Source organism: Symphodus melops, assembly GCF_947650265.1.
Source record: "Symphodus melops genome assembly, chromosome: 2".
NCBI lineage: Eukaryota > Metazoa > Chordata > Actinopteri > Labriformes > Labridae > Symphodus > Symphodus melops.
In genome coordinates, this window is record NC_136692.1 from 6121012 (window position 1) to 6138254 (window position 17243).

A 17243-nucleotide genomic window follows, 5' to 3' on the forward strand; every position below is an offset into this window, starting at 1 on the left:
ACCAAAATCTTAAAAACAGTATCTAGAGAAAATTACCTACCCTGCCTTTAACACCCGACAGGGTAGACAATCATTTATTTGGATTACTGGCCAATTAAATTGATGACCCTGGCTTATGTGTTAAACATGTCTGAGCTAAAGTTCAGATGAGAAAGGGGTTAATTTTCCAGGAAGGCACCATGAAACAGTTTGAGCCTCCAATCTTTGATAGATATACATAAATAAAATTAAACGTAATAAAATTACAGTTTGTAAATTGTGTTCAAAACCATATTGCCACTGGACTGTGTCCTTCTAACCCCTGCTTTTCTCTGTCTTGCGTTTTATGATTGCAGAGAGGGAGAGTCCAAGGCTGTGGCCACTTTCAAGTTTTGCCAGAGAAGAAGTTGGTCTGCCAAAACTGCTCTGCAAATTTCATGCAGACGCTGAAAGGTTGTGATGCACGCTTCAGGCCTGCGTAGTGTAGCGAGCGAGAATACAATGCACTCTCTAACATTTCCTGACACTTGCTTTAGATTGTGTTACATTTTGCAAGATCTGCAAATGTACGAGTAATGAGAGAAGAGAAACAACGGCGGAATATCAGGGTCAATAATTTGGAGTTGAGAGCTGAATAAAAACCGAGCTTTAACTGAGACCTGTTAAGTGATCCTAGATTAGTATTTCTGTTCTTGGCTGCTTTGTGATTATACGCCTTCGGGCACGGAACAGCAGAGAGCTTGAGTGCTTTTCCCTGAAGCCATTTGTTTGTATTTCGAGACTGTGCAACCGAGTGAAGATAATTTAAGAGCAGAAGTGAAGCTGAAATCTCAGCACTTTAATGTTGTCTGAGAATATAGATGGAAATGGAAGAAAGGCATTTATTGCATCTTTCACTAACATCATCAGTCAACTTTTTTGTTTTTGCTTATTTCTAGAGACTCATGGGTCTTCAGTCTGAGCTGGATCTTAAAGGTCCCATGTTATGCTTCTGCTGGTTTTAGATGCTCTTTAGTGTGTTTTCCAGGTGTCTTGTGCATGTTTAGGCACATCTATGTGCAAAAATTAAAAGTCAGCAGAAACGCAGCTTCTCCTGTTAGCAGTAACAACAGCTGCATGTAGCTCTCGGTCCTGAGCCCCCCCTCATTGAAAATGTGTGGAGTGACATCACAAGACAAAGACTGTAGTATTACCAATATCGTAAAAGGGGCGTGATATATCCGAGAACAAAGCTGAATGACTGACCAATTAGAAGAGAGCTGTTTTTGTTTTTTCTCTTCGTGGAGGATTCTGAGCGTTAGAAATACAGGCAGATGAGAGAGCCTGCATGGAGCGTCAGACACTTTTTTCGAACATTAGCGATTGTGAACGAACTTCAGTAGACACATAAATGAGATCTATGAACCCCAAAAAGGGCATAATATGGGACCTTTAAGTGTTTCTCTTCCGTACCGGATCTTCTTTGCACGGATATCATGAATTGTGGTACTTTAGGTAAAGTATTTGTGTGGGACTGACTGTATGAAGGAGTAGCGCTCCCAGTGAAACAGCATTCCCAGACTATGAGCTAGAAACGAGAGGTCCACTCTGCCTCAGAGGAGCCTCATTAACAGCAGCCAGGAGTCTCCTCTCCTCACGTCCCTCCACTACCTATCACCGCCCAGTGTCCAGTAACTCACACGGTTTGGTGTGTGAGGATAATGCAGCACAGACAGTATAAAACAATGCAACAGAGATGGAGGCAGCTGTATCCTCACTTCAGTTCACGGCCATTTGTCCTAATGCAGCCCAGGTGTTAGTCCCAGGCTGCATCTTATCATCCTTGTCATCACTTTTCTCTCAAGGACATCTTGACCAATGAACACAAACATTTAGTATCATCTCAGCCCAGATGCACAAATATGAGATAGGGGAGAGTTGGAAAAACAAACAGAAGCAGAAGGGAAAGGAAAGGAGGAAAAAGAGTGCAGATAGCGAGGGAGAGAAACGAGCAGGTTAAAACAGGTCAAAATGACATTCTCACTTATTTTTCACTTATCGAACAGAAGATGTAAACTCGTGCTTTTTGTTTGTGACTATTGTTAGACCTAATGCAAAATATTTAGGATAAATAAATAATACTGTTAAGACAGAACAGCTTATTACATTTGGTCTTGACTGGTATACTGATATGTAATTGTAGCCCAACCCGTCAAATACAGCAGCATGGTCTGTGGAACCAATTGCTTTAAACATCAACATAGTCTCAGTGATGCCACCCATAGGTTGTGGGAAGGCATTCGAAGCAACAATGGCAGTCACCATAATGAAACGCTGACTCTAAACTTATACTCACAATCAATCTAGTAACAGAAAAAGAGGAGGGGTTGAGGTGGGTCTTTAGCTTCCACAGCTACAATGGGCCTGACTGTCAGTCAAATCAACCACGCCCCTGCTACCATGTAAATGGATGCAAAACTCTTCCTCTTACTTAAACCAAAAACAGATAAGTTATAAAAAAAATCTATTCCCTGTATGGTTTTGACCAACAGAGCATCGAGCGAAAGAGACCAAATTCCTCTGCTTTTGAGACAGACTCAAAATGACACTCAAGCAACTGCAGGTTTTATAAAAAACTTTTGCGTCGTCAACATTTTTTTTTGTACCAGAGGGAGCTGCTTGAAAGCTTAAACTATGGCACCAAAGGTATATAGTCATTATTTTATGGAGAGACCTCACACATTTGTCACTGCTTGAAGAGCCGTAAACCAGAACAGTCTACATTGTAGTTGAGCACAAAAAACAGGAGCCCATTATTTAAAATAAAAAAGGACATATTGAACTGAACACTGCCTTGAACTTTTGATTTGTCTTGTAATTTTAGCCCCAGACAATAAGTCAAGTGGTCAAGAAAGTTACTCACTGTCAAACACTGGTTATACAAAAACAGTAAATGCCCAGTGGAGTTTAACCAATGTCAGTAGCTGCAGAATACAAGTCGATGTGGTCAAATCCTAGGAAAACCTCCTTTTGACAAGGCGAGGCCAAACAACCAACGATACAATTTCACACTTTGGTATTCTGCTCGGTCAGACGAAACCTTAATGCTATGCTGTCAAATACACACTTCCTTTCATTGCCCACCAATGGTGTTGGGTTTACTAATGCTGACCAGCAGTGCGACAGCTCCCTGTGTCAGATTTACTGCGTGGTTCCCCTCCTGGTCTAGCCGACACCCTGAGACCAGCACAAAAGAATTCTGGGAGTGTAAGAGGTGTAAAAAAGGAAGAAGTGTGACAGACCTGACTCTAAATCAGGACCGAGAGACAATTTGACCTGATGGAGATTTTGGAGGACGGACACACACACACACACAGGCACAGGCACAAACAAACACACACACACACACACACACACACACACACACACACACACACACACACACACACACACACACAAAGTAATTCAGGCAGCTGTTGAATAGCTGTCTTGGTGTTTAGCTCCAGGCACTTTAGCCCTCAACCTTTGACAGGTATAGCCTTGTTCTGCTCCTTTGAACAGGCTTTAGTTTACTATACATGTCATGATCAACATCAGTGACCAATGAAGGCATAACGACGGTCTCTGCATTCCACATAATGCATCCCTCAAGATTAAAACATGTTTAACCTAAAAAACACTTTGGATGAATCGCACAAGTTTATAAAAACAAAAGTTTATAGCAGCGTGTCTAAGACTATTTATGTATGAGATGGAGTAAAGACCGGAAATTAAAAGAAACAAAGTCACATGGGCAGTAAAAGTTACATAGTGAACATATTTAAATTACATTTGGTCTCACCTTTCATGCCTCCTGTAGTTTAATATGCCTCTCAGAACCAACAGGTTTAACACACTCTAGCCATCTTATTAAGACTGCCAGGTCTGCCAGGTTTAAAAATTGTACCACACACCCTCTCTATTTCAATGTTAATTTCCTGTCTCAATACTGGAGGACCCAGAGGGCATCATTTAGCAGATAATTACTACAGAGTTCTTTGGATTGGACTCAAAGCTTATCGTAGGTTGGCAATCATAGCAGAAGCTAAATGTATGAATCTGAAAACTCTTTGGATATACAAATATGGGTTCATTCTGGACTCATTCGATGGTGACTAATTAGTTTCGGTGGAGCATTTTTATAAGATCATAATATAGCCTTGGTGGGTCGATGCCTCAAGTTACTGTAAGAAGTTCGAGTATCTTGGGGTCTTTTCACGAGTCAGTGGTGTTCACGAGAAGGGGTAAAATGGATCATGAGATTGACAGGCGGATTCGTTTAGCATTGGCAGTAAAGGGGTTGTATAGATCGTCATGGTGAAGAGGGAACTGATCTATTACTGATCTGAACTATTTTGAGCTGATCTGTGTTAAAACTCTCATCTATAGTCATGAGCTTTGCGTATTGACTATAATAAAGAGATCGAGCTGCTTCACAAGTAGCCAGTTTCCTTCAACCTACAGGTTGAGGTGTTTAGATATCCTGAGGGAGCTTAACGCATAGCTGCTGCTTCTTTGCACCAAAACGAGCAAGATGGTTCAGGCATCTGTTTAGGATGCCTCATGGACACCTTTTTTGGGAGGTATTCTGGACACGTCCAACAAGGAGGAGACCTGGGGTGCAGAGGGGGACTGGGAATCCACCAGTAGGAGCTTTAAATCGTTGCTGGGGAGATGGATGTATTTTTACAGCTGTCTTTCAGCTGTGGATTCTTCTTTAAATATACATACTTTTAAGCTGGTACACAGGCAAGAACCTGGTATTACAGCTACACTAACTTTTTTGAGTCTTTGTGTCACCCTCAATAAACAAATTATTCAATTCCGAATTAATACAACTTATCCCATAACACTTGTCTACCACTGACTATATATAACCTTATATTATTACATCAAATTATAACATATGGTCCATGTAATTTTTCTGTTGAAAAATGTACCAATAAATGCAGGAAGGAGTTTAAAACTAGAGTTTGTATGACATGTCATCAAACGGTGAAAGCAAAGGGAGATAAAACACATGACTGTAGAGACAAGGGATAAGGCTATCACCGTTAATCAGTACCAAACATAACAAAGTGAGAACATCAGTCCATTCATGCTCTCTATTCCACCTGTCATAGCCCTGAAGGTCGAATGCTTCAATGGGACTGTTGTTTTTCCTGTAAACTACAAAAACTGTCTCCCTCTCTTCTAACAAGTGTGACTTGGGAAAAGTTTGAATTGAGAGGACACTGAACGATGACACAGCATGCATTTCATTTGACAAATACTGAGCCCTCAGTGACATCTGAAAGATATTTCCCAAGACATCCCAATCAAACATTGGTGTGGGGATAGTCAAGCATGTTCACACATTGTAGATAAAGTCCAATCATATTATCTTTTGAACTACACCAGCACAGACTTCTCTGATCTGTGTTACAACTTAGGACTTCTCCACCTGCTAATGGCGCTGCTCGGCCAAAAAGGACGAAGTCAGGACGTCAGCATCGGAACATCATCTCACAGTGACTTCAGCCGAACACCATCTGGAGGAACACACTGACTTGTAGGAAGAACAGGAAAGAAGCAAGGAAGGAAGGAAGACGAAACGGTAGAGGAAGATGAAGACAAAGGATATTAATACCAGCTCCAACTGGGGTTTAGGAAACAAAGGAGTGACATAGTTCTGACTGTTTTGCAAAGGGTTACACAGATGTTAGCTCTTAGGATTAAGGTTTCCACTGTCTTCCTCTCAGTGTTTTTAGCTGAGGGCTTTCCGGTGCTAGAATAGCATGGTGTCAGTGCTGTTTGTTTCTATTATTGACGTAAGATGGCTATAATCAATAACAGACTATGGGCTTCAAGGGATTAGCTAGCATATGCCTACCACCCTGTTTAAAGTGGTAACACAGTCACACCAACAAACACAAACAGTGCACACACTAATAAAAAGACTCAAATTTAAAAATATATGAAGCAGGCACACACAAACACAGAGTGGAAAGACAATGGTTGATTTTAATCCGATTCACAATGAGAATGCTTCTGACAGATGTGGCTCATTAGAATGAATTAACATGAATATTATTAAGAGTAACAAGGAGAAAACAAACCTTCAAAGTCTGAAATTATTCCCTCCAAGTGTGGATTGACTCCAGAATCAGACATTTTTCCAGGCATCAAAGGTCACAAAACTTCCCTTTTCTTTCAACTTGTTAGCAGCTCTATGTTGATTCCAAAATAGAGTCAATGAAAAAAGTAGCCCACAGCTCTCCCTTTAGAGTCGCAGCTCAATTTCTGTGACTTCTCTGTATCGGCTTCAGAGAGAGGGAGCGAAAAGGCGAGCCTCCTCCCTTCTCTTCCCCTCCCAGAAACACACACCCCCCTTTTCTCTCGTGTCCTGTGTTTGTGTGTGTGTGTGTGTGTGCGTTTGTGTGTGTGTGTTTACCCCTGCCCCCAACACACTCGTACATGCACGCGCAAGCATTCACGCAGACAACCGACCCTGTCATTCCCCGAGAGCGTTTTTAACCAAAGTGGCCCTCGGGTCTGATTTCCTGACAGTGAAAGTGGACATCATGTCAAACGGTCATTTTGACCAGGTTAACCTGCAATCAAACATGATCCTCTGTGTGTCTTTATTGGCTTGTTTCTCTGCCATTGCTACAGAGAGATCACAGTATACGTGAGTCTTCAAAGCTTCCGTTCTAAGTAAACAACCTCTACAAACTTCCTGGCATTTTAATTAAAGTGTAGTCACTTCTGTAGTTGTTGCTGACAGAAACAAACCTGAAAGACTTCCTGGAGAAAGTTGACATTAGGGTTATATGACAGCGCCTCTAGGGAATCAGAGGCTGATTTGTGCACCCGCCCCTCCTTGACACCGTTTTATCAGGATAACATAGGAATTTAAGCTTGGGGGACATATCTGACCAGGTGCTCTACAGCATTAGAGTAGGCATTTTTGGAGGGACAACAACAACAACAACCAAGCAGCGTTTTGATATGGTGGGTATGCTAACACTTCTTGTCCTTGAAGCTGTTGAAACCAGTTTAGAGCTTGTTCTTTAAGGTGAAAGAGAAATGTGGATAAAAAGGTGATTGTCTGAAGTGATGAACTATTAAAGCTAGCCCAATCCACTGCCTCCCCTGTGGGATATGTGATAATGTTTCTTATCCCTGAATCTTCTAAAAGAAACAAACAAATGGGGGTGAATTGCTTGAAGTGCTGTTTGGTCTTGAATGAGAGCCTTTCTATAGCTTACGGTTTGCAGCCAAGCTAGAATGTGAATAAGATCTGTGATGAAATGATCCTGAGTCCAGTTTTTTTTTTTTTACCTTCTCAGCACCAATAATTAAGGTCTGAGCATTGAATGTAGCAGCTGGTCCACAATCAGCCTTGAAAGGAACATAAAAACGAAAGCAAGAGTGACTGGAAGTTCCCATTTCCACCTCTATAGGAGATACTGTCAGACATCAGATCACACATTACACAAAGGGGCAAATTAAAGCAGCCCCCGTGCCTGGCTTTTTTTTATTGACCATAATAATTGTGGAAAACCCCATTTGAATGAAAAGCTCTTTTCTTAGGGGCACTAATAGAATGCCAAGCCCACCCAGTGGCCCTTAACCCTAACACCCGAGAGGTCACTTTGCCACAGAATAACACTGTGTGTTTATGACGCAGTCTGCTTATTACATAAAACTGCTGCTTAGGTGTCTAAGGATGGATGACAGAGCGGTGTGCAACCTCCATATTTGCATTTACTGTCCTACACCCATCACAGCCATCAACAAAGGTGTTCACTTTACTGGAATATTGCCTGTTTCATAAGCTTTGCAATCATGCTTGAGTTAATTTTGTAAGTGTTAACATGATGCCTATCACGCATCGTGACAGCTGTGTTATGAATAGTTAACCTGTTTGTTGGTTTGGGCATGGATGCATGTAAATGTATTTGTGCACCTCGCCATACATGTGAACAATGATCTGCACTTATTGAGTGATCTATATATACATGCAGTATGTAGGAACAGTACTATGTGTAACAAAGTGTGTGGCCCCTGTGCAGGCCCATGTGGGCTACGCTTTAAACCATATGCTACAAATACTCTGTAGTACTCAATTAGAGCAAAACACACGATGTGTGAAGTACACACCTCCACCAACCAGTGTATATTTATCTAAACATGGACACACACTCTGGGCTGGCTAAGCAACAGAAAAGAGAGCTCAAACAACATCTGGAATGTGTGTGTGTTTTTGCACTGTGACTAACATTATGTGAATATATGTGCATACATGTGCTGGTGTGGTTACTTGACTGTGACTGTAGACGCGGTTTTGTGACTCGGTGATCCTTAAATAGTGCCGTAAACACAGAGACCTTTGCGCATAGAGGGATAATAACGTTCTTTGCGGATGAAAGCAACAGCATTTTCTATTGCTTGTTGATAACAATAACTAGGGGAAGTTTGGCAGGTAAAGCAACATGCATAGTATCTATTGTGGGTTTCATAACTCATAAAGATAAAAGATAAAAAGCAATTGAATAGAATGGACATATTGATGAGTTTATACAGGAAACATGATCACTTGATCAGTTTAAGACAAACAGGAATCTAGCAAATCCGCAACCAATATTTAGAGGCAGGAAGTCACACAGACCTGCATATTTGAGTGTGACTTCTGAAGCGCAAATGAGTGGGGTTTCAAAGTTGACCGTCATAACACCGTTTTAAAGTTGATCAGTGTCACCAACAATGGCCATATGACTGACTCTGTATGCTAATAAACTCTCTATTTGTAGCAGAGCGTGAATCACTGCAGACATATTGTGTGCAGTGAAACAGGGTAGCGAGCCTGCAACACAAATCCAAAGAATGAATAAATAAACAATGTTTAGAATAGATCGTTTTTGGTAAAAGAATTGACACTAAAGCAGATATAAAGAGTTCACCGAGAATAGGCCTTGTGGTCTCTCAGTTCTCTCGATGCCTCACATACTGTATACATAGTTTATTAATATGACAGTTCTTTGGAGAAACAGTTGTCCTTGACTCTTTAGTAGTAAGCTGTTTTAAATTGGTCTAAAAGCTGTGTGGACAATATGTGCTGGCAGAAATACTGCTGCAGTGGTTGTAAGACTTGGATGACCCTCACTGAGAAGGTAATCATTATACAGAGCCCAAATATGATTTGAAACAGGAATTTATGGAGTCCATGATGTGCTGTTGCAAGAAAACGCCATTGAATCACATTAAAGTGAATCTATAGACTTATGCATCTAAGAAACATTCAGGTGTGCTTCACTGTGTTCTTTAAAGGTGATAAATCTAGAGATAAAACTCATAATTGTATCTCTACTTTTACTTATAAAACTGTTTGAACTGTCAGAATGAATTTTTAGGGGAGCAGAACATACGAGAAACACACGAGTGAGCGACCACTTCTTCAAACCTCAGCACAAGAAAGCATCAAACGTCGTCTTCAGAATAAAACTAGACTATTATTTTATTAGTATTGAATTATAATGCTGTAAAGAAAAAGAAAAAAATTCGGGGAGCGCACCCCATGTGCAAAGGTCCGGGTCCCTCAAAATGGGCAGCCTAAAAATAAAGTGTTTGATAACTGCAATTATTTTAATATTTATAACCCATAGTCTAGCCATGAAATTGTTATTTCTCTGAGTAGGAAGATTTACTTTTTATAAATGTTGGTCTGTTAGCTCTGTTGAAAATGCAGAAAATGCATCCTCAGCAGTAAGTTTTTTTTAAATGTGGGTTCATAGTGTTTTTTTTTTTTTTTTACTAAAGGTCAGAGGGTTATAAGACAGTATATTTACAGTTGGTGATGTAGAAAGAGAAACCCAGTTGTGAAAGTTGCCTCGTTTCTACATAAACTTTTTGAAAGTAGAGACAGATATCCTCTTAACACCTTGCTGTCCATACAGCCATTATAAACCTTCACCTAGATGAGCTGACACAAGAGGTTCATCTATCTCTGTTACATCAACCTCTGCTTGACCTGTGTTCCCATCATGTTGAATAATTTCACCTGTCAAAGATCCTCCCTCGGGAGGTCTGAAGGTGGGGCTTCCCCGTCAGTTCAGTTTCCTGAACTCCCAGTGCTGGCTGCATTCATGGCTCCCTCTCTTATCATAACTAAATAATAATCTGAAAAGGGAACAATATGAAGTGAGATACTGTGAGGGTGTTGGGAGGAGAGCCTGTGAGGCGTTTACTCATAGAGGATATCCTGTACACTTTTATGGTACATGGCGAGCAGGGTGATTTCCTTCAGTCTCCGAACTCAGGACTTCATGTGTGTTTGTGAAAGGTGGGTGAGGTTTTGGTGCTTGTGTGTATGAGGCTGTGGGTGATTACATCAGCACTATAACAGAAGATTCACATGTTAAAAATGACTCAAACTCGGACACAAGCTGACTGCTCTCGTGTACCGTCACTTTTCATTACTTCCTGTCACAGTTCGATACTTACACATGAATACAAGCTAGTGTAGCAGCAATTTCAGCTTGCTATAAGTCAGCCAGTTGGCCATCGCAGACAGGAAATATTTCATGCAATTTTAGCTGGGAATTGCATGAATGCTAGTGTCAAAGGAAATGAATGGTGGTCATTTCAAAGGAAATTTAAAGTAAAATAACATTCTTGATTACTCAGCTCCTGTAAGAGCAAGGTAAACGTTGGACATTCAGCCACTTCCTAGCTAACATTTGTATTTGACAAGTTTCCTGTAAATTTTATGGATTTAATAAAGATGTGGAGAGGAGACAGCACCCCATCCTTCCTGGGAAAAGGTCCTGTTAGCGAGTTAATTATAAGAGCTACGTTAGCGATGCATTCTGCTGACATTGTAAATTAGAAACTAACTGAGGAACAATTTAGCAAGGATCATCAAGTCATTTTAAATGTTATAAAAACAAAAAAGATTCAAGAGCTACTACTACTATCTAACAGCTTTCAACCACTTAGTATTATCGACATTACTGTTTGTTTGCTACACATAAACGTAGCCTCTATTTGACAGAGAGTTTAGTTTGCTAAGAACATTAGCTGTTGTAACTTTGTTTTCTTAGCTGCTGAATTTTCACGTGTTTGAAACATGGCCTGATTTCATTATCTATTCCGTTTTCAGTTTCTTATCCTGACGTGGTGAAATTATAACAATGCCTCGGACTCCCTATCCTAATGACATTTTCAAATCTAACAGACAGTAGTACCATGTTTTAACAAATAAAAATGTTCCACTTTGAGAATGATGTCAGAGGAAATCTGAAATGATAAATAGAATAGTTTTTTACATGAATAATTTGAATGGAAGAATAAACGACTGCATTCTTTACTATGCAAACCTAGCATATGCAAGTGTTTCCCTCAGTAAAAAAAAAACAAAGGGGGATGCGATTTTTCCATTTGTTACCCTGAGCTCTTTCAACTACTGCTTTAATTGATTTCAGTTGGATCCAAAGTGTCATCTCAGCAGATAAGATACTGATTTCTTTCCTGTTCAACTGGCGCAACATCAAGTAACATGACGCAACTATTCCTCTGAATTCCACCAAGTGCTTTGTTTCCCTTCTCTCGTTGTTTTAACATGGCAGTGTGTCACCAATTAGCTATAAAAACAAGCTAATGTGGCGACCATACGAGACCATCGAGTTTGATGAAATGTCATGCTGAACACATTTTTGTACTCCACAGTCTTCAAAAGGGGACAGTAGGACACACTTAAAGTCAATATATCTATCTATCAATCTATGCAGCACATGTGCTTATGCATTTGCTTCAAAGTCTGAAGGGGATCAGGGGTGGGTGGGGTGGATTGGGAGGGGGGGTTGTTGTAGTAGTCATGACAACAGGTCAAAACAAAGCTCCACAGCACAGGATGAAAACCAGGAAGTAGCTCAGCCTGTGCTCGACTTCCTCAATTGGAGTGTGGGTGGAAGGGTTTTTGGGTGGAAAATGTATAATACACAATCTCTCTTCTGAAGTCAGTCTTTCTCCAGCTAACACTAAAGAAGTGTGTTAAAAAAAAAAATCCTTCCAACTGCAAATTATGAATTATCCCAAAGAAGCATTTCACAGATTTAGGGAACCTGTAGCTGCACAAAGAGCACAAAATGACACCGCAACACCGCCACCAAGTGGAGATTAAAATTGGGTGTGCTGAGCGTCTGTTTGCATCATACGGTTCACTGAACTCAGCCCGTTATAAAGGATCAAATTAAAAGCTAATTTGAGTGTTGCTCAGCTGGATGTCCAGCCTTAATCACTGCAGGATGCTAGACTCGTCTCATCCTCTCAGTGCAGGCTGAACACATGCATGTCTGAAGAGGAGTTATAAACAAAGCACTGATTAAAATCAACCCAGCTGATTAAAAGAAACACAAATCTCGAAGATCATGAAGCTACCGAGTAGAAGAGAGTTATACCCCCACGCATCCAGGACATTATCTCAACAGACTCTCATACATGCCAAAAATTCCTCCAACACGTCTGCTGTCTGTTTAGAAGCAAATCATATTAGCCGACATATGAGCCCTGCTTCTGCTCCCCATAACTTAAAATAAACCATCTGCGTCAGTCAGAATTAATGTGACAGCCGGACTCCTCAGCTTGAGGTCTAATCATGTGATGATGGCATGAAGATTTAAGTCCATCCATCTTTTAATGGATCCTTCTATGTGGGTCAGCCGTAAGTCCTGCCAGTAACAGCACAGTAGCCACTTTGCATTGAAAGATTGTATTTCCTGTTACAAAGTCGTCTTCTGACAGCCCATCACACAAAGTTTACTCTCTGTGGCGTTTCATATGTAAGCTGTTCAGGCTTTCTGTTTGCACTTCGCAGAGTGCTTAGATTGCGCTGTTCATTCAATGTGAAGGAGAGGAGTAGTTTCACACACACAAACACAGACAGAGGGTTTTTAATCGGCCGCTTTCACCCCAACTGACCGAGTGAAGTATACACAAAGCAGGGTGGTTTCTGTCAGACTGCTGCCACTTCTAAGATTCTGCCTCCTCTGCAGTCTAACAAAGAAAATAGAAAAAGAAAGTCCCTCCTGAAGAAAACTTTTTTAAAGTATCATAATAAGCCATCGACTTACCGGCTATTCTGTCTCGCTCCATAACTCAACTGCTACCTCAAATAGCCACATGTAACCTCTCTCCTTCTTCTCTTCTCTCCCTCCTTCTCTTCTCCTTTTTCTTCATGAAGACTTCCCCTTTCTCCTGACTCAGTCCCCCTGTCCCCTTCTTTCTACCCTCCCTCTCTCTCTTTCTCTCTCTCTCTCTCTCTCTCTCTCTCCTCCTTCCTTTTCCTCCCCCCTCTCGCTCTCTGTTGCTCTTACTTCCTCCAAGTTTTAATGTCTTCAATCTGTCAGGATAACAAGTGAACGAAGCAGACGTCCGCAGCCATGTGCTAGTCATATGTAGTCCCTCTCTCTCTCCCTCTGTAGCGTTCTTTACTTTCACTCTCTGGTTCTCTCCTACACATACGAGCCAGAGATTGATTTTGGACACACACAAACAGAGATTTTCCTTCTGTCTTTTTTCTATTATTCTCTTAGTACCTAACCGTGTCTCCATCTCTCACCTCTCACACTTCCCCTGACAATGAAAGCAGCACTGTGTCTTTGAAATTGATCCTCAGCCCTTTGACCAGAAATCATATCAGAAAATAAACTGAGACCACTTGTCACTGGGAAATACTCGAGGAATTCGAGCACGTCACACCCACACCATGTAATCCCCACAGCTCTGACTGCTGTGTCAGGAATCCCTCGAAACCCAGTCCAAACAACTGATGATTGTTCTCTCTGAGTGGACTTAAGAGTATTTAAATCAATCCTCATGAAGGCTGAAGTCCAGTTCAGGGCCCACATGTGAAAAGTGCCGATCATAAGACGCGTTCACATCCAGCTTGTCCTTTGTATAAGCTCATTGACCTCATGCAAATGTGTGTGTTCTTCTGGCTCTTCTTCGAACTAAGCTCGATGCCTGAACGCATCATTTTCTTGTGTTTTTCGCTTTGTTGCAAAAACAAAATGTCATGTTCAGATTCTGGCAGCGCAACAAGGTCAGAGGGCTACTTGGCGAGCCATCGTGTTGGTGAGAATCCCTGGAGAAAAATATAACATACAATCTCTCTCTCTCTCAAACACGCACATCTTTTGTTTGGTTTTTGCTCACTTCCTCTTTCTTTTTTTTTTAACTTCCCTCCCTAAGCAATGTCTTCAAGATTAATAAATGTTGACAACACTAAGCAGGGTGAAAAAAATAAGGCCAAAAAACAAAGAGAAACACATCCATGTGCATGTCATTTTACACACACACAGAACCATGTATACAAACACACACAGCTAGACCCAAATGGAGCATCTTTCTTGGTTGAAGCTCTGAACACCTCTGATGCATTGATTATTTACTCTAAGTCAAGATCTGATTGGCTAAATGTTTATGTCTGATGATTGAACTAAAGGGTCCATTTCTTTTGATTTTACTATCCATATTTATGAAATGTTTCTTCATGGTCATCAGTTGGTTAATCTGGCCTCTTCACTCACAGACAGAGATACAGACACACACAATCACAGAACTTCCACTCGGCTGCAATCCTGGGGCTTTTCTGACATCTGCAATAGAGGAGTGAGGAGAAGCAGAGCAGAGGAGGCAGATTAGGGATATTCAAGTGTAACTGTTCTGTGAGTAGATTTAGTCGCAGTAAGGCTCTCTTGCTAATCCTAAAGAAGGACATGATTTATATAAGCCTATTTGGTTTGATTTATCTACGTCTTCTCTGATCTTAAAAACATGGAATCTCAAAAGTTTGGGTAAGAAGTGCTACTTAAAGTCAAGACGAAACACGTTTGGACATTTTGCATTTTGAGTGCAACTTGCTAAGAGGGCATTTGTGAAAAATAAAATCAAATGCCTCCTTTTAAATCTTTGCTAAAATGTATCTGTAGTCCAGCCATGTGCACACAAGGACTGAACTTGAGATTCTTCTTGAGATGATAAAAGAATCGAGAAATCAGAATAAAAGCAAGGAATTTCTAAATTGGCCTTTTTGTGCTGAATTCATATGGAAAGCAGGTCGCTCGTTTTAAAAATAGAGACGTGTCACTCTTTTTGCCCGCTGGCATTTTCTGTCCCATGATCGATTTCCAGATTTAAAAGCTGCACTTAATCACAGGGTCAACAAAAAACACATGAAACACACAACATGTGCTTATGCATTTGTTGACTCATTCTCATATGCATACCAGACATGAACAAATGTTCCAACATGCATTAAAGACACATGAAAGCCGAGGTCCGTGTGGACACATGAAACGTTGCTACTGTTTCACAATGCAATCAAAGTTGAAAGTTAATGTAAGCTTCCTCCTTGTTCTGGTTTGTGGAGGGAGCTGAAAGAAATTGCAACACACACACACACACACACACACACAAATTTACACACTAAAACCTGAGATTTCACAGAGCAGTGCGCTCGTCTGGCCTTAAAATGAGCAGCAGAGCCCCAGGCTCACACACACTGTTCGTATATACATGTTTTGGTTAATCCCTTGGTATATTAGAGCAACTGTAGAATAAGTGTGCTGTATTATGTAGCAGGGTAAAACTGAGATTAAAGTGGAATTGTCTGGAAAGTGACAACCAAAAATATTATTTAAAAAAACTTTTCAGGGAGGAAATCAAAATGATGCACAAAAGGAAAAATGTAAAAAATTACATTTCTCAGGAAAGAAACTTTGTCCTTTTTCTTTGTTTTTTTTAAACTGCTAATCTAGTTCTAAACACACGAAAACATTAAATCAAAGTTTAATTGGAGATTAAAGATTTTGAAAGATAAAATTAAAGATCAAATGTAGATAGATGGACATTTGTTTTTACTAGGCACTTAGAGTGTCAATGATCATTCAGGTTTTGCTGTGTGGACCCAATTTGCCAACCCAGAGAGTAGACATCACACCAGTTTAACGACAGCATCTTTTTGGACAAATTTTCTTTGAAATGTGAGGACATGTATCAAAAGCACTTTTTAAGAAGGGTTTTCCTTGTTTTCCTCACGCAAGAAGACGTCGGTCTCACTGCTGTTTTACAGTAAATGTAGCTGCGTGAGCTTTAACAGGCCATTATTCAGTCAAACCATAGTGCGGAGACAGCAGACAGAGAGGGCCTCCCTCACTCATACCTTTCACCACCTCCACTCTCCATCATCTCAACCTGCTGGGAAGATACAGCCAGACACTCCCACTACACACACACACACACACACTTACACAAATGCATATGAACATCCACTTAAAACCAAGAACACACAAACTCAAAGGGTTATCTGAGCAGATTCCTCTGGCATGACAACACAAACACACACACGTACACACACACACACACTGATGCCTCTATTTTCTTGGACTTATACACAACACACACCAAACAAGCAGCCTATATTTGCTCCAGATGAGGCAGATGGTCATAAGGCACGTGCGCTAGTTCACTCATGCGAGACAAATACACACAATCTAAAAAAAATAAAGCCATGTATCACACATCGAGCCTTGGGGTGCACATTAATGTAAGCCATCACTTCAGTACATGACCTATGGCCGAACGCGTGACTCAAACATGCTAAATTTAGTTATATAAGAGTGGAGCAAAAAGCTCACCAGCATGCCAGCCAACACTAAAGGGATGCCTGCAGGCCTGCGATGAACAATAAAGGAGAAAGAGCAGAGGAGTGGGATTCAGAAAAGATAAAAAGAGAAGAGGAGGAGCAAGGAGGGGAAGAAGTAAAGGAGGTAAATGGAGAGGAAGAAGAAAGGAGATAAGGTCAGAAAGGAGGTCAGGAAGCAGCTTGTGTTTGGGTGCTAAGGATCTGCATTACACATACATTTAAATTATCTGTGTGGAATTACAGTTCACTGTCAGATTTCAGATATTGATAATAATGCTAGACCAATGTATTCACTCCTTTTGAAGCAATCTTTTCACTTTTCCACGGACTAAGCTTGCGTCAAGAAAACACATGCCTTTAAAAATAGACAAGCGTTGTCATTTACACTATTATAAAAACACCCTTTATTCCTTGAACAATAACCTCCTTCTGTGCCAACATTACAACAGAGGTCTAACAATCCTGGCTGCAGCGTCTGCAGGAGATGGTGGAGAACGACATAGAGAAGAAACACAGTGTGACGTGGAGCTGCTCGCCATAGTCTGATGACCTCACCAGA

The 17243-nt window shown here is 40.8% G+C and overlaps 1 protein-coding gene across 3 annotated transcripts in view; it reads right to left on the reverse strand.

Moving 5' to 3' along the window:
* septin9b (septin 9b) overlaps nucleotides 1-17243 on the reverse strand; it is a 74353-nt gene that overhangs the window by 47978 nt on the left and 9132 nt on the right. Inside the window, exon 1 of one of the 3 annotated variants that reach the window (XM_079336969.1) lies at nucleotides 13110-13222. The exons of 1 other annotated variant lie outside the window; for it this stretch is intronic. In XM_079336969.1, the coding sequence (XP_079193095.1) occupies nucleotides 13110-13131 (22 nt within the window). In that variant the 5' untranslated portion in view covers nucleotides 13132-13222. Of the gene's footprint in view, nucleotides 1-6095; nucleotides 6264-13109; nucleotides 13223-17243 lie in introns of those variants that run through there. One more of the 3 variants, XM_079336967.1, reaches the window with a different exon arrangement.